Source organism: Nyctereutes procyonoides, unplaced genomic scaffold (assembly GCF_905146905.1).
Source record: "Nyctereutes procyonoides isolate TBG_1078 unplaced genomic scaffold, NYPRO_anot_genome, whole genome shotgun sequence".
In the NCBI taxonomy this organism is placed as follows: domain Eukaryota; kingdom Metazoa; phylum Chordata; class Mammalia; order Carnivora; family Canidae; genus Nyctereutes; species Nyctereutes procyonoides.
In genome coordinates, this window is record NW_026575147.1 from 10,635,170 (window position 1) to 10,657,100 (window position 21,931).

Below are 21,931 nucleotides of genomic sequence, written 5' to 3' on the forward strand. Positions count from 1 at the left end.
TGGGGTGGAGGGAGAGCAGAGAACTGCACAGCCACTACTTTACTTGCCCCTTCTCCTGCCCTCACAACCAGGGAAAAAAAGAGCAGGAGATCAGACCTTTCTGGAAGGCCCAAGAGCCAGCCTACCGAGTGGCCATTGTTGAAAAACTCAGATGTAAGCCAGATGCCTTTAACCTATAAAGATCCAGAGAAATTGGCACCTCTCCCCACCCCAATTCCTTGGCCTGTAAAAATTGCAATGGCCTTCTTCAGATTTCTTTGAATCCCTAGATACCTCCAGTCTTCTTTCCTAGGCTCCCATATCCACAGTGCCGATGTGCAGCTTTCTAGGTGTGAAACTCAGCCTCTTCAAGCTCACCAAGAAATAAATACTCATTCTCCCAAGCAAGTGAGAGCAGAGTAGATTTGTTTAAAGATGAGAATTGAAGGTGTGGATTGTTAGGGGAGATTTCTATCCCATATGACACAGCAAACAGCTTTAGAACAGTCACTTATCAGACATCCCAGCTCTTCACAGTCATTTGGGGCCATTAGATCAATAGGAACTTCCCTCTTAGCTGTTCTCACACATATTAGTTAAGTCCTGTCTCTTTAGATTAGCTCCTTGCCTCTAAGAACCAGAGTAACAAATTCCTTCCCTCTTCTCTACTATATGTATCGGCACTTTGGGGATCTTACAAAGTGAGATGCAGACATATTTCTCTGCCTGAAAAGAATTCTGATGCCAGATGTTAAGATAATGAAGATTTTGCCACCTCATACTCAGAAGGGTCTCCGTGAACCCAGTTTCTTTCTGTCTTTTCTTTTTTTTTTTTTCCTTTCATTTAGTAGATATTAGATATCTCACATCTGAGAGAATTTCAGAGCACACTGCTCTCTCTGGCCTGGACTTAAAGGCAAACTTTTTCTGTAAAGGACTAGATAGGGAATATATTAGTTTTTTCAGGCCTTTGGTCCATCACAACTCCTTAACTCAATGATTAAAGCATTAAACAGTCACAGATAATATGTTAACCAATGAGCGTGGCTGTATTCCAATAAAACTTTATTTACATAAACAAGTGGTGACTGCAGTTTTCCATCCCATGATCTAGAAGAAAGCAGATAGCAGCTTTGATGAAAACAAGGAGAGAAGCCTCTAGGCTAAAATTCAGTCTCCTTAGTTTAGCATATGAGGCCATTTATCACTTGCTCATTTGTCCCACTTACTTCCAAGGCAGTCCCCACCTACCTGGCTCAGGCTTAGATGCCCTTCTTCTGAACTTTCTTTGCTATTTGTTAGAGTACTTCTTTGAATGCTCACATCATTCTGTAGACTCAAGATAGCTTATCCTTTCAGAAGAGTCCCTGATACATTGTTGGTACTTGGTTTATGTTTGTTAAAATAAGTCCTGCTTTCTGTTTCTTCCATCTGCCTAGGTTTTGGTGTCAGGCATTTCTCCCAAGGGTATGTGGAAGGCAGGCAGATGTTCTTCCTTTAATGAATGTGGCCCATCCCCAGGGTCAGGGAATTGAGGGACATCTTGGGCAGTGAACACAAAGGGACCAGTAGTCAACCCAATGCTCTTTAGTGGGCTTTTCACAGCCGTTCTCTTGCTCAGCCCTCAGCTGTCAATAGCTGTTATTATTCCATATTGAAGGAGAAAACAGATGTAGTGGCTTATCTGGGGTCACATCATCAGTCAGGGAACCCCCACCCTGAGGCTCCTTCTTGCTGTGTTAACCTGCCTCCTAAAGGGCACCTGTGCATTAGTGATTATGAAAAATGATGCAATTGGTTTCATCCTATCCAAGAGAGGGAACAGACAAAGGAAACTTTGCCTGGCTTGGTGTTCTGTATGTTGCTATTCTCTTGAGTAAGTTTATTGTGCTTTAGGTAGTGGCCATGTTCTGAAGAGGTAACATATTTAGAATTTTGTCAGATTATATGTTAAATGTCTCAGAAGAGCATGTTATTTGGACTTGTTTTGTAGTCTGTCCTCTTTAATGTGAAAAATTCTTCTGGAATATATATAAAGTGCAGATTCAGGGTTTTGTACATCAAGTTGACTTCAACGACACACCTGCTTTGGGAGCACAATTCTCTACAAGATTCAGTGTGCCTGTTCAAGAGAAAACATGTAAAGAAAAGCACCCCTGGGGGAAAGAGGCGTGGCAGTTGCCAGTGTGTCTTTGTACCTGTGTCTGTCTGCATGTACCTTAGCTCCTATGATCCTTTACTCCCATGGAATGCTGGCAGACATTCTGGGAGGAGGAGGCTCTCCCTAATGTGAGATTGGCCCCATACTGCCCACTAGGAGCTAGCCCAGAAGTCGCGGTGGCTCCAAACAACTGCTGAGTTCCCATTTGCTAGTCCTAGGAATCTTCCTGTGGAACTTTGGAACCACATATCCAGGGTTGGGTTCCCACTCACATGTGATAGGTATTATCTCTCCTGTTTGATGTTTCCTTCTTCCTCACTCAACGACCATTCTAGTGCTGGTCAAGAGGACCTTCAGTTTAGTCCATTGGAAAGTTTCTTGTGAAAAGCACACATTAATAAGACTGTCCCAGCATCTAGCCAAAACTGTACCTATAAAATGTTAGTTCACCTATTTTAATTCCATGTAACATATCTTTGCTGACTGTCTGATGGGAATCTAGCCCAACACTGGTCCATGTATGAGCTATGTAGGAGTCAGAAGGAGAAAACATGATCCCCATCCTAGGCAACTCCCCATCTACTACGTGGGAAATGAGGCTCCGATCACAAAATTAGTAATGAAGGCAAAAAATATATAGATTCTCTTTCCCAAAAGTAAGCATGATATGAATTGGTTTGGTTGACAAGCACTAGTCCAGTAGTGGTAACATGCAGGGCATTATTCACCAGTCTCTTCATCTTGACTTTCTGAGTTCTCTGGGCAATCCTTTCTACCTATGAGAGCACAAGGGCACCATCAGAATTGTTTGCTTTTATTTATTTATTTATTTATTTATTTATTTATTTATTTATTATTTATGATAGACATAGAGAGAGAGGCAGAGACACAGGAGGAGGGAGAAGCAGGCTCCACGCCAGGAGCCTGACGTGGGACTCGATCCCGGAACCCCAGGATCGCGCCCTGGGCCAAAGGCAGGCGCCAAACCACTGAGCCACCCAGGGATCCCCAGAATTGTTTGCTTAAATATTAATCTATAATTGTTACTTGAAGATTTCCTTCTCCTTTATCCATGCACAGCTCATCCATTTGAATTACTTGTACATTTTCTGCTAGAGAAGCATGTATATTGGTATGCACTAACCAAGATCAACAGAGCCCTACTTTATCTTCATCTCATTCCAAAGACCTTTTCTGGAAGTTGGCATTTGTTCCACTATTATAATTCTATCTGTCCTCTGTCCATTTAACTCACTCTGTGCCCTTAGACTAGTTTTTACTTTGAGTCATTTGGATTTTTCTAGTCTTTCTCAGCTACTTCTGCAAAAAGGAAAGTCTGTTTAGAATTTTTACCTAGCCTCAGGCAAGTACCAGAGCCTGAATCAATGGAGGATTTTTTATTTATTTATTTTTTTTAGAGAGAGAGAGGGAGAGCACATCCACGCCCACATGCTCTCACACATGCTGGGCATAGGGGAGGGAAAATCTTAAGCAGGCTCCACACCCAGCACAAGGACCGACCTCATGACCCTGAGATCATGATCTGAGCCAAAATCAAGAATCAAGAATCTGAGCCAAAATCAAGAATGCTCAACTGTCTAAGCCACCCAGGTGCCCCTGGATCAATGAGCGTTTTTAAAAATAAACAGCTGGGGCATCTTGGGGAGTGAGCCATCAAGCCATCTGTACCACATGTTTATCTCGTGATTTACAGCAACTTGCTTCTCCTTTGTCCTCCAACTTGGTCCTCCCCACCACATCCCCCATGAAGTCAGAATTTTAATATGAATCCTTAAACTATGAAGGTGTTCTGAAATAACTAAGAAATATAATGGAGATAGCTTTAGAACTGCCAAAGCCCTAGTTAAAAGTTATATAGATTAAAAGTCATATAGGAGGCAAAAAAGAGAGAGAAAGAGCTCATTATAGTATCTACTTGTATGACATGATTCAAATGTCTTTCCTTATCCTAACTTTTCCCACTTGTACATATTTTTGTATGCTACCCAGTAATATAATTTACAGTTTTGTTAACCTATATAGCTGATAAAGTGTCACATCAACTACTACACTACTTTAGTTGTCCTCCTCTGATAAATACCATCAACAAATAACTCTGTTTGCAGTCAAAGCATCATTAATGATTTGTTGAGTTTTCTTTTGACTGAAGTTGTCCTAACATTTATCAGTATGTCCCTATTCTCTAAGTATCGAGCATACTCCTGTATGCTGCCAGTTTAATGATAAAATGCCCCAAAACATAATGTCTGAAAAATGACTTACCTGGTTTACAAAAGTAGCATTTATATGAATAAATAATGATTATTAATAAGGAATTAGCATTTAGGGAGAGAGTTCTAGGATATATCATTAAGTGAGAAAAAGCAAAGTGTAAAAAGAGTATCTATGGTATGTTAACCTTCAAGTGAGAAAGAAAAGGGTATAAGAAAACATACATGTGTATTCCCATTTGTACAAAACTAATAAAAGAAGAATAAACCAGAAACTAAATTGGTGAGGTGCAATTAGGTGCAATGCGTGGATAGGAAGGATGTAGAAAAAGTGAAGATAGAACAGGTTAGTTTGGATGAGGAGGGAGCAATACTTCTGAGTACAATTTTTATATAGCTCTGACTCATTCCCCAAAATAAATAAATAATAAAAAAATCAACCAGAATGTGGGAGGAATCCACAATGGAACACAAGCAGTGAAAAATAAATCTAACTGAATTATGAAAGAATAATATAACCACATTGAAAGGGGTGAGGAAGAGAAAAACTAACCCAAGTAAATTTGAAACCAGTATTTCGGGTGGAAATTATAAGCCTAAAGACAAAAAGAAAAAAGTAGATACTACGCTCTAGTTAGTAAATTTATTTTTCACAGGAGTATGGATCACAAATTCCAAAATACTTTATGCTAGGATTGAACAAATAAGTAAAATAGATTATAGATAATGAGAGTCAGGTTTCTCACTCTTGGAGAAATAAATGATAAAAAAGGAAAGAGGGAAAGGCTAGCGTGAACCCTGTGGTGTTGGACTGCAAACGGAGACACCAGATAGGAACTCATGATTTTAATATATAAATAGATACAGAAATAAATATAGATGTGTTTGTTACATTCAAGTCAGGAAACATACATTTATTTCTTAGCTCTGTCCATTGAAATGACCTAGAAATATTAGTACCCCAGTAGAAATGGGCATGCTAATTGCTCAGATCTTGGCTTCTAAAAAACATTCTCTAGTAAAAGCAACCAGAGCTTTCTGAAAAAGTGACTGATTGAGAGCAGGGGCAGGGAAGGTACAAGATGAGCTTGCAACATTTTAGTTCCAGAAAGTAAGCAAGTGTTCGAGAAAGGGAAGGGCTGGTCAAAAATACACTGGAGAGTCAATCTCCGAATGACCAAGACTGGAACAATTAGAAAAAAAATGTAATTAATGACCATATTAAACTATAACCCGTGAAATAAAATATTCATGAGGTAATAATGATATAAATAATTGGACAAATAAATAAGAGGAGGAGAAGGGACAGTACTTTTCCACACAGAATTCCAATTAATAACTACAGAAGGAATGAGAGAGAAATAGTCAACCACCACAGTAAATATTGTTGCAGGCAAGATTCACCAGTTGATATTAAAGTTGGTGGACAAAAGTTTGAGGGAAAACGGGATATTTGCATAGTCTCAAAACGTAACTCCCTCATGAACCGTATTAATTACAAAGGTAAAAATAGGAACTTTGCAGCAAAGCAAGTCATCAGCCACCACCTTAGCCAAGTGATCGAGCAAGATTAATATCACCAGTAATGAGATGTGACCATCATGTACACTTGATCTTGGTGCACTAAAAAGGATACAATATCATTTCTGTAGTATTTTTGCAAAAAGTGCATAACCTCAACACTAATGACATTCTGGATTGTGCAATTCTTTGTCGTGAGGGCTGCCTTGAGCAGGGACATTTAACAGCTTCCCTGGCTTCTGCCCACTAGAAGCAGCATCATCACTACCACTACTACCCCAGCCTTGTTACAATCAAAAATGTCTCCAAACATTGCCATATGTCTCTTTAGAGGTGAGATTCCCCCTGGCTAAGAACTACTGTCTCAGTCTAACCATTGAAAATATTGGGCAGATGCAAATTAAGGGTCAGTCTATAAAATTAAAGATCAAAGGCAAACTAAGTATTAAGGTCTTGAAAGATTAGAATGAGGAACTGTAACAGATTGGAAGAGATGAAGGAGACATGATGAGTAAATTCACAATGTGGGATCCTGGAGTAGATCAGAAAAAGGATGTTAGTGGAAAATCTAGCAAAAGCAGAATAAAGTCATAGTTAATAGTATTGTGCCAATGTTAATTTCTTGGTTCTGAACATTATAAGATGGCAATGTAATATGTGAAATGGGAAATGCTGGGTAAATGGTACTGACCAAACTATTTCTGCAACTTTGACATAAGCCTAAAATTATTTCAAAATAGGAATTTAAAAAAATCCCCCACTGATGTTAATAAAATGCAGGCAAATTTCTATATTGAACTTTATGGCAGTGATATAAGCCTAACTGATAGGCTTACAGTTGAGTACTGGATGATTCCGGACACCTCTAGGCATTATGTAATAACCAGAATAAACATAAAGCACATGTAGAGTGTGTGCACGTGTGTGTGTGTGTGTGTGGTGTGTGTGTGTTGTGGGTTGCACCACAATTTGTATTGGCTGTTTAAATTTTGTTATAAGTAAAAATTTTGTAAAATAATTCAGCTGATTGAGTTCGAAAAGGAGGAATAGCCAGACTAGTACATGTCATTTAATAACATTTCACTGATTTGGCTTGGATTACAGTTATTCATGCTTTTCTTTTATTCTCCTATATGAGGGTAAACCATTTATTTTAATGGTACTTGAAAGGCCCAGCCATGTTCTTTGCACATAGTGGATGCTTTAAAAAATTCCCTGAATTCAGTAGGTTTGCATCTTCATTAAGAAAATCTAAGACAGGGATCCCTGGGTGGCGCAGCGGTTTGGCGCCTGCCTTTGGCCCAGGGCGCGATCCTGGATACCCGGGATCGAATCCCACATCGGGCTCCCGGTGCATGGAAAAAAAAAAGTTTAAGAAAATCTAAGACAAGCAAATGTTTTATTATTACTCTTTCAAATCTTGTGAGTTAATATGAAAAGGAATTACTTCATTTGAACTTTTTAAACTTTAGTAGGTTATTTATAATTTTTATACAACTCTTAAGAAATCCAGCAGCACCTGGCTGGCTCAGTCAGTATGCAACCGTTGATTGTGCGATTATAAATTCAAGCCCCATGTTGGGTATAGAGATGACTTAAAGATAAAATCTTTTTTAAAAGCGGGGGGAGGGATCTCTTAAATATAAATAGAATGAACATAGTGCAGGCTCAGAGTGTGGTTCTATAAATCCTATCAGAAGTCATTCCATGCAGCATCAAGATTTATAACAATGTTCTGATGCAGAAGTAAGAACTCACCCAAAGCCAACTATTAGGGAAACACACTAATGAGGATACCTGGTTGTGAGCAAAATGAACTATTTTTGTGGTTGTGTTACCATGTTTCCCAGCCCAGCCAGGCTTGCTAGGCCTCACCAGCCAAAACAGACCCTTGGCTATGGACCCCGTTGGGGTCCCCCAAGTGATCCCCATCACTGAACTCTTGGCTGAAATCACAACCTAAACCCAAAACATAGGGTGGATGGAATACTGAAGGTACAGAAGGCATTCCAGTACTCAAGATGCAGGTTTCAGTAGCACCCAGAGGCACCATGAAATGCTAAACCATGTCTTAAGCTATTCCTTTTTAGTCTTAGTGGCGGGGACAGTGCCTCATGGTGACACTAGGATTCAAGACATCTTCCACTTATGGCAAATAGGAATGGGTTCCCATTTGTGAGAGCGATGTCAAGTGTTCTTCTATGTGTTTCTAATGATCAAAACATAAATCGATACCAAAAAAAATGTTTAGTAAATAAAAACACTGAGCATGAGGATATGGTAAAAATTGCAAGGTGATGTTCAAATTATAAAGATCATGGAAGTGATCTTAAGTTCAGTCTTTCACCTGTGACCCTCCTTTCTTCTTCTCCACCCACCACCTACTTATGAACATCAAGAGGTAAGAGTTCTTAAAGTGCATATATAATAGGCCACTTCCTGTGAAAGCAAGCAAGAAAGAAGAAAGCAGAGGTGCCTCTGCCTGTCCTCACAAATAGAAGCATAGGGAGGACAAATCCAAAACCAATGGAGCTGGTTGGTTACCAGTGAAGCATGGAAGGAATTGGGGTAAAAGAGATAGAGCAAGAGAAGGAACAGCACTTCTCCGAGTTAATTTTTTTTGTATAATTTTGGCTTTTGGAAGCATGTTAATGTCCTATATATTTAAAAAAATTAAATTAACAAGGATGAGAAGGAAGAGCCTAAAACTAAAAGCAAGTGGACACAAATGAATCCAGTTGCTTTTAAATAAATACCGTCACTACACTGAAGGGAAAATCAAGAACTTCCCCAAGTGATTTAGAAACACAGTGTTTGATTGTATCCTCAGTCTTGAGTTGGGAGGGAAAATTGCAAGCATATACCAAGCTCTTTTTTTAATAAGATTTTTTTTGTAGTCGTATGTACAAATAATCCCAAACCTATTTTAGATATATTATAGGACTGAGCAAAATAGTAAATGAAATGATGTTCTTGAGAGCCAGGATTCTCACTGTGGAAGAAAGCAAGTACCAATACAGAATAGAGGAAGGCAAGAAAGAACTCTGTGAGAATGATTAGAATTTGAGGTGTTGGTGTAAATGCATTATTTCTAAAATATGTATGGGTACATGCTTACACCAATGTACACATACATGCATATATGTGCACGCACACACGTATGTATATTTACAATGCATGTGTTTTCTAGCTCTGTCCGCTGAAAGGGCTTAACTTCCCACAGTTTGCCCCCCCCCAGTAGCAATGAACAAAAACAGTCTAGTAGTAATAAGCACACCCAACACCCAAATCCTGGTCTCTATAACATTACCACTGAAAGAAACAAGAGCTCTTCAGAGAAATGGCTGTGGCAGGTTAGATGTAAGACAAGCCTGCAGCACCTTATTATGTCAGAAAGTGAGGAAGTCCTCAAAAAATATATGGGGCATGTCACAAGGGCACAGGCTCCAGCTCAGAAGGGCTCCCACTTGTCAAATCAAGGGACAGTTTGAGCATCAAAATAATTAATTAGAGATAGTAATGAATATAAGCCATTGAAGAAATGGGAACCGAGGAATCCATACCATAAGTAAATATGTAAGTTAGTGGGGAAGAATGCAAAGTGAAAACTGATAAATGTGGAAAGAAGGGTGGAGTTGGAATGCCATCCATTTGCAACCATCATAGTAAAGGTAATATAGACAGGAACCCTCAATGGATACTAAATCTGAGGGGAAATTTTAATCAGGAGTTGTATATTTGCATGGTTTTAAATTGCCTCCTCAGTTGCTTACTAGTTGCAAAGGAAAACATAATACCTAGACAGGGAGGAATCAGACAACCTCTTGACTGATCAAAATAATACCACCAATGAGACACAAACAGTGTATACCTCCAGATGTGATCCCCTGAGGAGTACACAGCATCACTGAAATAGTATTCTGGCCAGAAATGCCAGTCTTAAATCTTATTATGAGAAAGCACCAGAAAAAAAACAAAACTGCATAGGGAAAAGGAGGTAGGGGACCATATTCTTCAAAAATACCAATATAAGAAAAGCTGTGGGAATAGTCCAGATTAAAGGAGACTGAAGAAACCACTAGATGTAATACCTAATCCTAAACTATGTGATGTAGTAGAGCAAAACAAAAACAAAAGTCTGCATACAGGACATTTTTGAATCAATCTCTAAAATTAGAATACAGACTGTATCAGTATTAACTTTTCTGCAGTTGAAAACTATGATGATTATGTAAAAGAATATCCCTAATACTTAGGAATGCTGAAGTATTTGGGAATAAAGGGCCACGGTACATACAGTTTGCTTTTAAGAGACTCGGAAAAGAAAGATCTTGTGTGCCCATGTGTGTACAGAGAGAAAGAGCACACAAAGGCTAGAGCATATGGTGTGAAATGTTGGTAATGGATGGATGTGGGAGGAAGGCATATGATGTTCTTTATGCTTATTCTTGCAACTTCGTAACAAGTTTGAAATTATTTCCAAATGAAAAATTTCACAAGTTAAAAAGAATGGGATCTTTCATGATGACCGAATGTTTTGCATCCTTGAGCTGAGATCTAACAAGGCCATTGTTTGCAGAGACCCAGGCTGCAAGGGGCTGGTTCACCTTCGCAAGTCAGTTTGGAATCAAAGTGCCATGTTGACCAACAGGCCTGCTGCATCTCTTGGCCTCCTAACACTGTTCCGTGGAATCTGGTGGAACCGTGCCCTGTGCAGCTAACTTGGTTCGGTAGTGCCCAGACTCTAGTCTATGTCCATCTGTCTCAGAGGAAGCTGTAACATCTGGGCACCGGCCCCCGAAAGGACTATGGAAAGCAACACAGACCCAGAGTGTGATCGACAGGCTTGGACTGGTTGAGCTTAATAGAGTTGTGTAGTTTCATGCTCAGAGTGGGAGCAATTAGGTAGCTTGTCATCCCAGAGCTTTTAGGCTCCTTACTGGCATTGAGAGACTTTGGCCAGATGATAAAAATAGAAAACTGTAGAGCTAAATCGTCAACTATCTCCACACCCATTGGTCATTTTCACCGGTGTCATCAGCCAGAAGGACATGGCTTTCTTGGCAATAAGTCAGAAAATATGGAAGAAAATATGGATACCATTAATTCCATCGCAGAAACTAGGTACTCATTAATAGAGAATGTAATTTTATGAAATACGTGTGCATGTCCACATTTGACGATACCTTAAAAGTATTTTAAGAGCTCAGGTTTTCCAAGTTTTCCAAGTCAACTTATTCATTCACTTTTTTTGTTTTTTTGTATTAGCTCCCTAGTGTACAAACAATAACAAACTCCCCAAGTTTTTTACATTTTCTGAGAAGGAATTTTGATTAAGAGAATGCTATCTTTTTTCATACGTTTTTCCTGGGGTTTGGGGAAAAGGCCATATTATGTTTATAAAGCACAGTAGTGGAAGGACTACAGAACAAGGGACGCTCCAAATGTCTATCGCACTCCTAGGAGTAGGTGAAGAGGAACTCTGTTGCCTGGCCTTTGGGCACTACAGGCCAGAGACACCCCAGTTAGAGTAGGAGGAAGTCAGGGAAAATTCTCTCCTAAAGCAGAGCTCTGTGAGGCCTTGGGGCAGTGAAAGGAAGTGGAAGAAGCCCTTTTACTTGCCAACTAAAATAGGCCTGACCTGAAAGAGGCCTGAGAGGGCTCTTTGGGGCCAGGCCAGCCTAGACCAACCAACATGTCTGCTCATCTGTCTTCCATCTCCTCTCATCTTAACATCCCTTTCTTGGCTGAGGGTATAGGGGCTTTTCTCAGTTGTAGGCTCAGGCTTTCAGCCAATTCCTGTCCTGCCTGGGGAGGTTTCTAACAACTGTTCTAAAAGAATGGTTGGAAGAGGAGGCTTAGCCAAGCAGGGCAAGGCCCACGGTGCCTGTTTGCCTAGTGGCACAGTGAAGACAGATGGGAGGAAGGTGTGCCTGGAGCCCAGGTTCTGGCACTGGATTGGACTCTAGGTCTCTCTGGTCTTTGTTCCGCACAGAGAGATGGCCACCCACTTGCCTCCGTCAGCAGTTGGAAAGGGAGAAGTACGGACATGCCTGGAGTCCGGCAGCCTTTATGTGTATCTTATTGCTGGAAAGACTGTTTAGGGTGCTCCTGTGCAGCAATGTGAGAACAGGACTTTACCCCCTCTAGAAGCTTACAAGGGGAGCCAACAGTTTCCCCTTTGTCACTTAACCTTTGAAATGTACCAATTTCTTTTCTAGTTTTACTCAGAGTTTTAAAATATTTGTTAGGGTGGTAACTTGAGGCTACATCTGGCTGGGAACAAAAGCCTTTGACAAAATTTATTCAAGTTTCTCTAAGTTAGAATCTCCCCCAGACTTAGAACTCCGTATACTCTCAGAGTGCTCTCCTCATCTTAGATACATCAAGTTCTTGGTGCTCCTAACTCCATGGCATTCCTCTTGAGCACTCCTGACCCTGGTGCCAGGCTCTGTGCCCACAACCATGGACTAAGCCCACTTTTCAGTCCTGACCTACCTTGGTCCTAGTTTTCATCTACTCAGCCAGTGTCCACAGAGGTACAACACAGATTGCCTCACAGAATACTATGTGATCTATTCATGGTTCTGTACAATGTTTCTATATTGTCCCCGTGTCCTGTTTACATACTATAGGCATGTGTCTGTGTCTGTGACTATAAAGGAAAAACTCAGTTCTATGTTTTCCACATAGAGAAAAGCTTAGTTCTTCCCTCCTGTGTTTCTCCCTTGAGTCTCCTTTACTACTCATATGAAACATTTCATTTCTGACACTTCTGGTCACCAAATGTGTGGATGTTTTTCCCCACATCAAGCAATTCCCTGTGACACCAGCCGGATGTCCTACAGTTTGACTCAATTCTGACCTGTTAACCCGCAGATAGCGTCAGATCCCACAGGTAAAGGGCTTAGTTCCACGAGACCCTCCCTCCAGTCGGGACACCAGCCACCTGCTTGTCAGCCTAGACTTCTGACCAACTGCTGTAGATGGGAGGTTCCCTTGACCCCCTCCTCAAGTTTGCTGAATTGCTCCAAGGGCTCCCAGAATTCAGGAGACAGCTTACTAGATGTCAGGTTTATTAGAAAAGGCCATGACTCAGGAGCATCCAGGTGGAAGATGCATGACGCAAAGTACAGGGAAAAGGACATGAAGGAGCTTCCGTGCTCCTCCTAGGCACACCACTCTCTATCTCCATGTGTTCACCAAACCCCGTACTCTGGGGATTTTATGGAAACTTCATCACCTGGGCATGATGGATCATTAACTCTGTTTTCAGCTTTTCTCCTTTCTCACCATTTCAAGAGAATGGGTGATGGGGCTGAAAATTCCAAACTTCTAATCATGGCTTGATCTTTCCAGTGACCAGTTCTGATCCGGGAGCCTACCTTGGGTCACCTCATTAGAACAAAAGATACTCCTGCCACCCAGGAAATTACATGGGTTTGAGGAGATCTGTGTCAAGAACAGAGGTCAAAGGCTAATATTAGGACAAGAGATGCTCCTAGTATCCTCATCACTTAACAGATCACAAGGGTTTTAGAAGCCGTATGCCAACAACCAGGGCCAGAGACCAATATATATCGTCTCAGTATATCTCATGGTAGCAACTGAGTAACTTGGGCAAAGTCAATGCAGCAAGTCGTGAAACTGGTTCTTGAACCCACACCTTTTAGCCTCAAAGGTTATATGGTTGCATATGTGCCACTGGACTGCATCCACCTTTAATTGTTCATTGTTGAATTCTAAGCTTCTGGAATGGTGCTTGGCACATGGAAGGCATTTGATAGGTATTCACTAAATTAATAAGTGACCAGTTATTATGATAGTCTTGTGTTTTGCCTCAGTCTCAGGCCTGCCTCTGAGAGCTAAATGTTGGCCTATACTGCAGTCTTAGCAGCATTGCAGTGCTTGTGGCAAATATGACTTGGCCTTCTACTGATTGCTCATTTATTTTCATAGTTGCATTACAGTCTTTAGCTATTCTTTCTCTTACTACATTTTTATCTTTATTTTTCAAATCTACTATTAGGTGATAGTAAAGTGATAGGGGTTTCTGAAACCCAGTTTGTCTTGTTTGATTAATCCCCGGGGTGGGGTTTGAATGTTTTCTAGCTTTTGGATCTCTTCATCCAGTGGGATTGGTCAACCTACCTTGCTGACTATGGTCAGCCCAACTGCAAGTACCTGCGAGTAAACCCAGTGACGGCTCTGACCCTGCTTGAGAAGTGAGTACCCAGTCCAGTGGTCTCTGTTGGGAGGTGGGGGAAAGGGCATGGGAGTCAGGGTCAGGGATAATTTTCTCTTTGAAAATACCTTCAAATCTTCAAAAGATAGCAGAGAGGCCCTGTTCTGGAAGTTGTCATAAGTGCTCCCAGTAAGCTCCACCACAGGATTTGGGAGGCTGGCCACCTTCTTGTAGGCTCTTAATTCCTGAGCGCCAACAAGCAACATCTCTTTGACTAGAACTGGCAAGAGAAGAAAGGAAGATGCCTTAAGTTTGGGTTCAGGCTGCCTGGTGAGCAGAGTGAGACTCGCCCCACTCAGCCCCACAGAAGATGGCTTCTGTGGTTTCTAGCAGAGAAGTTCCCTGAATTCTCGAAACCTTCACCAGCACCCCCTCCTCCCATTCCCTGCCAGGTTGAGCCTTGTTGTGCCAACTGTCCCAAGAAAGCTATGTTGGACAAGGTGTCTCACTCTCACTTTGGGCAGCCACTGGCCAGCACAGGTGCTACCACTGAGATTGAGTTGGCCAGCTCCGGACCATCTCATGGCTCGCCAGTATAACACACAGATGCTGGGATCTGTTATGCAGCCCCTAGCTCTGTTCTGGCTTTTCCTAACCTAGTTGAGAGCTGGCAGGCCAGAAACCAAGGCAGCTTGGAAAAAGGGCAGCTTTTTCTTGTCATCACACCTGTTAGTTCCCAGCTTCTTAGAAGAGTACCCCGCACCTAAGCAGCACAGCAAGTACATTTATGGCCGTATATGAACTTAGATACATGGATTGGCATCTAGGAGATCAGAGTTGAACCTCAAGCAGAAGGAAAGGCTTAGGTGTGTCCTCCCTACTAGGCAATTAAAAAGGGGGAAGGAGAGAGAGGGAAAGTAGGCAAGAGCAGGATGCAGAGGAGTGTGTTTGGAGCCAAGAATCTCAGAGCCCAGGGTGTACTTTTCTGCAGCCATGACAGACTAATGTTTCCATTTTAACTTTGTTTCCCATTATCCTCTCTCCCAATGACCTTCCTCCCTAGGATATCTAGAGAGTAAGTATATTATCCACTTGGGCCTTTTCCACCACTTTGAGGCGAGTCCTTCTGGTTTCCTCACTGACACTAATGACTACACTAAATCCCTACCCTGTGAGGTGTCTCCACCCTGACATACTAATCTACTAAACTGGCCTGGTGCCAACTGGCTGGCTATCTCCTCTGTCCTTGGTTCTTAGAGTGACCATTGACCTCCCAATTCCTATGGGGCTGGAGCTGGTGGCAGGGACTATTCCCCCCGTGGGTGCCAGGTAAAAGATTGTTCCCACTCAGCTTCCTGGCACAGTCTATGCCCTTGCTGGTGCGAGGCTTGAATGTCAGCCCTGACAGAAGGGAGCTCCTCGGCAGTCTCCCCCACTTCCTGGTGGTGAAGCCCATGGTGTTATGATCTGGAACCCCTGTCTACTGTGGAAGACTTTTTATTGGAGGCAAGGCCTAATCCCAACTGAAATGAATGTCCCTCATTGCAGGCCTCTCAGCTGGTGTTTAGATGTCAGCCCAAACAGGCTGTGGGATTCCCTTCTATTTCCTTCTCTCAACAGTCCTTGACTTGTCTGTTCCTAAGAATCTCTAGATCTGAGAGAGAGTGCCTCATCCACTTTCTGTAGATCAACAATAGGCTAAAAGAATCAGCCTCTCTATAGCATTCTGAAGGCCTGAAAGTAACATAGCCATGTGCTTGTCCCTAGCAATCATCAGAGTTTAAAAGCTTCCTCCCAAACACAGTTGGGCTAGAGGCCACCCAGATCACTAACATTCCTATTTCCCAGCCTCATAGGAATCAGTCCTCTTACCTGACCCTTTCCTGCTTTCCCCACAGCCAGATATACCACAGAGCTTGACAATCTCTCCTTTTCAACCTGGCATTTCTTGGCAGGGTGAGACGTAAAAAGACCCAAAGACATGCTCAGGACATTCAGGAAAGAGAAGAGGTACCTATGTCATTGAGAGGTGGCCATAGCCAAAGTAGATCAGAATCCCAGGAGGGGAGGGGAGAAGGGCTACCCTTTGGACTGGGAGCATTCCAAGGCACACACTGGCACACCACCATCAGCCATCAGGGCACATGAGTTTATCTTTTGAGTAATCCCAACTCTAGGCCTTAATGGTCAAGAACTCCTAGCCTCTGAGGCTCAGAGAGCACCCTCTTCCTCCCTCTCTCCTACCTTATTACAGGAGCTGCCTTATGGGAGTTGAAAGCCAGTTCTGGCTCCCCGTCTCTGGGCAGCTTAGAGGAGTCATGAAATTAATGATCACATAGGACCTTAAAACGACCACCCTTTACGTGAAGGGAGTGTTTTTTCTTCCTTCCTCCTTTCTTTCTTTTTTGTTTTATGTTGTTTTTGTTTAGATTCATAGCATATTCAGCAAAGGAAAGGGAGTCCTCTGGGATAAATAAATAAATTTTTAAAAATAAATAAATAAAGCCAGGCAAGTTCCACAAACATAATTGTGCAATTAATGTGCAAGGGATCAAATACAGTGATCACCATAGCCTCGAGGATCCTGTGCTTTCTTATCAACCAACCTCTGTCACCTCTCCTTCTTCCTCACCTCCAAGCATAGACCTGCACATGTGGGTGGTTGTACCCAATATTCAGTGTTCTGAGTTTGCTTAAGGAATTCCAACCTGCAAGCCCTTAAGCTTAGATCTGAGAGAAAAGTCTCAACTCATTTATGGCTGTTAATGTCAGCCCCAACCACACAGTTTTGATGCTTATCAGAATATCCTGAATATAAATGCCCTTGTAGCATCTCTAGCCTTTTAACCCATTGGCCTCAAATCTGCCCCTGTGCACAAGGGCCACCCCATAGGGGAAAAAAATGGACCAGGATTGGCTGAAGGCCCCTGGGAAGTTTACCTGGAGGTAGATTACCAGGGTTAACAGGTTCTTTCCCCCCAGCCCTTCTTCAGACCTGTCTCCGTGCAGCCCAGGGAACTGTGAAGTCAGAGAGCCAGCCAGGCTCCTGAGGGATGGTGGTGAAGACTACCTATACCAACCCCAAGAAGTTGGTCTGGGTGGTGTTCTTAATTCTCTAACACCAGAACTAGCTGTGGCCTGGAGGTCCAGTATGCAGAGGCTGAGGCCAGAGTTAACAGGCAGATGTCAGAGGTTATGAACTCTGCAGGGATTAGTACCTTCCCACACTCTATCACAATGGCTCACTCAGACTTGGGTGTTTCTGTGAAGCCCCAGCCTGGTCTTGACTTTATCCATGCTTCCTGGTTGTCTTTCCATCTGACCACAACCGTTGGCCAGAACTATCCATGGCTTGTGCTCTAAGAATATGCCATCTCTGGAGCTTTAGCAGGACTTGGTAATAGAAAGCTCTGCAGAAGTCAAAGGTCTGATGGTATGGACAGCCCTCAAGTTCTCAGGGGCTTCTCTTGCCTAAAGTTCTGGCTCCAGTGAAAGGACGGTCCCCTGCTCTCCTCAGCACCATGGACTCAGCCACCACCTCTGGATCTTTGTCCCTACTCTGGGACCAAAGAGATCAATTGAGCCTTTAGTTTTGTTAGGGATGGAAGAGAGTAACCAGCTGCTGAAGTTTAGAAAGACACAGTGGCTTTCAGTTATTCATTTCCTCTTGGAATTGCTAGTTGAGAGGATTTTTCTGCTTTATCTTTCAAATACAAGCTTTAAGATCCCAGCAGGATTTCATAAGCTCATGAGATGATAAGTGGATCCTAGATATTCTAAGAGCCTATTGACCATCAGGGCTTTAGCATGCTCCACATAACTGTAACAGGTGCATACCTGGAGATAGAAAGTAAGGAAATAGGTAGGGTGGGTCTGGATGATAGGGGGTCAGCCCCTCCAGAGCTGGCTTTTGACTATCTTCCAAAGGTGAAAGCAGGACAGCTTTCCAAATAGTAGGTAAGTACAGGCCCACAATGGAAATATTCCAGACTCTCTCAGCTCTGAGTGGAGGCGAAGATGCACTGTGCCATTCTGCCTCCTGCCAGTTTTTCTTCCACCATCATCTCCTCAAACACTTTGCTCTCTCTCTTTCTTTCTCCGTTTAGGATGAAGGACACCAGCCGCAAGAACAACATGTTTGCACAGTTTCGGAAAAATGAGCGAGACAAGCAGAAATTGATCGACACTGTGGCCAAGCAGCTCCGGGGACTCATCAGCAGCCACCACTCATGAAGGCTGGCCTCCAGCCCACAGAGGCCACCCATGACAGCCCCATAGTCCAGGACCCAGCCCTGGCTGCCCTGCATTTGTGCATTCTTCTTCAAAGAGAGCAAATGTATTTTTTTAATAACATATGTACAGTATTCACATAATCTTTCCCTATAGTAAAAGAGGCACAAGGAAAAGCAAGTACGTGAGAGGTTGCTAGGCTGGGATTTAGGGGAAGTTACACTGCACTATCTGTATTAGCCTAGAGATGGTGGTATCACCAGTCCCAGGATGGTGAACCACCTTTCATCATGGCTCTAGGTCTGGGGCTCAGGAATGACACAAACGAAATGGGTACTTGGCTCTGGGAGGTAAGGTGAGTAGGCAAAAAGAGAATAAATATTTCCTGTTCACTCCCTGGTGCCCCATTCACCACATAGGTGAGGTTGGCTCTTCCTGATACAAGGAGGGGACCTGGAAAACATCACTGCTTAGGGTATGAAAGAGCAGCACACAGTTCTAGAGGTTCTTGCCTCTTCAGTCCACCAACTTTCACTGGCTGTGGAACAAGCATGGCATGTGGCCAGAGGACACCTTCACTCCAATCCCCCAAGGTTGGGAGTTTGTTTAGCCCAGATCTGACCTGATGCTTTTACTGCTAATTGTTCTGGGGCAAGACAGAGCTGAGTATACAGTGGTAATAATTGGACTCCATGACTAACTGCAGGTTGCGCCACACTAGGAGGAGTTTTATTGGCTCTTGAAAGCCAGTGTGAATGGAATCAGAGCCTTGGTCCCTTCCCTGTTCATCTCGTTGTCTTCTTTTCAGGGTCAGGGCACTTGGTTCAGAGCACAGATCAACAGTTATTTCTGGAGCTCTTCACAGAGAGTCTCAGACTTGACCTCCTTCAGTAGTGTCATTGGGATAAGTCAGATTCTAGAAGCCTGAAAATGGCCCTTGCTTTACCCTGAGGTAAAACCTGAAGATTACTTGGGAGTGTTCCTTGTATCTTAAAACCAGCTCTCTGGCCACCATCTTTAAAAGAATATTATCAGCTCTGTGCTGTAGGGGCAGCTGCTGCTAGACAGGATGCCTGTGGGGATGAGGCCACTGTCACCCTGAAGTAGACGTGGCCAATCATGGCTAGTAGTTTGTCACTAGTGGCCCAGCTCTCCCTTACTAAGTCATATGCTAGATATGAAGCTCTTACGGAAGCCAAAACCTTTCCATCCTCTCTTGAGACCCCCATAGCCATCTTTTGGCCCCATCTGTAAACCAATCCCACACATTCTGGAGCTTGCCGGGGGAGTCTGGACTGTAGCTTGGAGGCTGTGTCCACTGTCCCAGATGGGCTCCTGACATTAGTGCAAGGGCTTTGCTGTGAGGTCAGTCAGAGGAACCTGCACTTTAAAACTCTCCAGGCAGGTGCTCCCGTGGCTATGGACAAGAGTATAATTGTGCATCCCCAAACAATGACAAATAAGCCACACAGGCATTTCCAGCTTGGATTAGTGGGAGGAGTAACTCATCAAACAGAATTCCTCGCTATGTTTGTCAGCTACTGAGTTGCTTCTAGGGAGGGCAGTGCTTCCTTTTTCATTTCCCACCCCAACCACCCGTAGCCTACCCGACTTGCAAACCAAGGGAAAGAGGTTATGCACGCAGACATGAACCTTCCACAAAGCTGAAGAGGCCAGGCTGCCTGGAAGCTCTGAAAAAGCTTTTTAAGGCTTACCTTGAGTCCCAGGTGGTTGACCCGGAGTCTCAGGAGGAAGGAGGGTCAGGGATGAATGCTGCCACCCAGAATTTCAAAGGCAATGGGGCGTGGGGGACCCATTGGAATAAGACCCAAGATGCAATTGCCCGAGGCCTGGACTTGATTGAGAGAGAGCAAAAAATGATTACACTAATCTGAAGTCCTGTTGCTTAAGAAGGGCCCAACACACACTCCTTCACTGGTCCCCAGTTTGCAGCCAGACACTTTCAGCTCTGAGTACTGAGACTGGGATGTGAGACAAAGAGAACCTTAAGCATGTCACAGTTTTTGTCTTTTCTGAGTCATCGTTGCTCATCTGGTCTCAAGCCTGTACCCCAGAAAGATGGCTGTAGGACAAGCGAACAGGGTGGAGGAATGGGAATGCCTCTGCACCTCACACACAGAAGTCCCAAGCTCAGGGGAGGACCCTTTGGTAGATCTTGTCCCTCTCAGTCTCCTTGCAGTCTTCTCTGAGGAAAGCAACATGCTGCTACTGAGTTGTCTATAGAGATGCCCTCTTGTTGTGCAAGTGGAGGTCAACAATCCCAGAGCAGCAATGTCCAAGTGGCTTGAATTGGTGAAGTAGGATTTTTGAGTTTTTCTCCGGGCTCTAGGTGGGCCAGCCCTTGACAGGACTTGTGCACATGTGCCCATGCCCCTCAGACCCCTAAGATCTAGCCTCAAATGCCCAGAGATGTGGAAGAGCCCTGGCAGGTCTCAGTAAGAGAACAAGAACACCCATGGCTAGAAGCCTGCTGGCCTTAGAGTTAGTGTGACACTTACCCAAGTTTTTGGGGAAATCAGGCCCGTGTTTCTAAAGGGACATTCTGGTTTGGGACCCTAGCGAGTTTCAGTCATCGTGTAGGCAGCTTGGATAGTTTCAACATTCATAGGAAATCTCTCTGAGTGGACCATGAATGAAGCTGTTGGGGGTGAGGAAGAACAGGACCTGGAAATTGGAACCAGCAGAGTCCCTGTTGACAAGAGGAGTGTCCAGCTTCCAAGGAGTATTCCCCGGTGTTTCTATTATTTACCAGGCCTAACGGTCTCTCAGGCCTCAAAGGCAGCCTAGCTTCACTGCATACTTGACAAGTGCTTTCTGAGCGAGCCCCAGACCCAGGGCCCTTTATCCCCAAGTTTGGCGATGGCCATGACTTTCCTCATAAAGCCTCTCTACACTCCCTGGGGCCTGCTACAGAGGTGCCTCTACCTTAGCCTCCCTTCTCCCAGGACCCTGTTCCTGGCTGCTTCAACTGCCTCTTTTTTTTTCCTTTGCCTGCATTCAAAATTACTTTTCACTAATGTGTTGGAAATGGCCTTTTTTATTTTGCACAAATAGTTGTACATTTATGGAGGAAATTTAAGAGAGTCCATTTTGAACTCTAAAGGGAACTTTATTCTTTAAGACTCACTAGTAAAGCTACTGATGCAGATGGGCCTCGTGGTTAGTGGGAACCTCCCGTGTGGAAAGAGCATGTTTATTCCTCCTGTACATTTTCCTCTCTTAACTGCTATTAAACAAGGAAGCCTATGTACCTGTTTCAAAAGCCACGGTGTTGTCTCATGGTCTTTTGGTTCTTCCGCCCCTTTCACACAGCACAGCTCTGGTTGGCGAACTGGATAACAGCCATTGCAACCCCTCGACTGGACTGAGGACTAGAGCAGGCTGGGGCCTGCTAGGGGGAGAAAGCCTACCTGCCAGACCAGGCAAGGAGCCCTTGGAGACATCCCAAAGCACTGGGTTGGGTTTTCCTGTCTGTACGGTTAACACAGGTGTCATCACCATCAGGAGGAACTTCTGGAATGCCTGGTTTAGGTGGCACACGCTGGGCTAGGCATCCTGAAGCCTCGTGTGTAGTGAACGCCAGGCCTGCAACGGAAAGGTCCT

At 43.5% G+C, this 21,931-nt stretch overlaps 1 protein-coding gene across 1 annotated transcript in view; it reads left to right on the plus strand.

Annotated features, from left to right (window-relative positions):
* EXOC6B (exocyst complex component 6B) overlaps positions 1 to 21,594 on the plus strand; it is a 621,707-nt gene extending 600,113 nt beyond the window's left edge. Inside the window, exons 21-22 of the mRNA XM_055312561.1 lie at positions 14,005 to 14,117; positions 18,184 to 21,594. Of these exons, the coding sequence (XP_055168536.1) occupies positions 14,005 to 14,117; positions 18,184 to 18,310 (240 nt within the window). The 3' untranslated portion in view covers positions 18,311 to 21,594. The remainder of the gene's footprint in view (positions 1 to 14,004; positions 14,118 to 18,183) is intronic.
* The last annotated feature ends 337 nt before the right edge of the window (positions 21,595 to 21,931 follow it).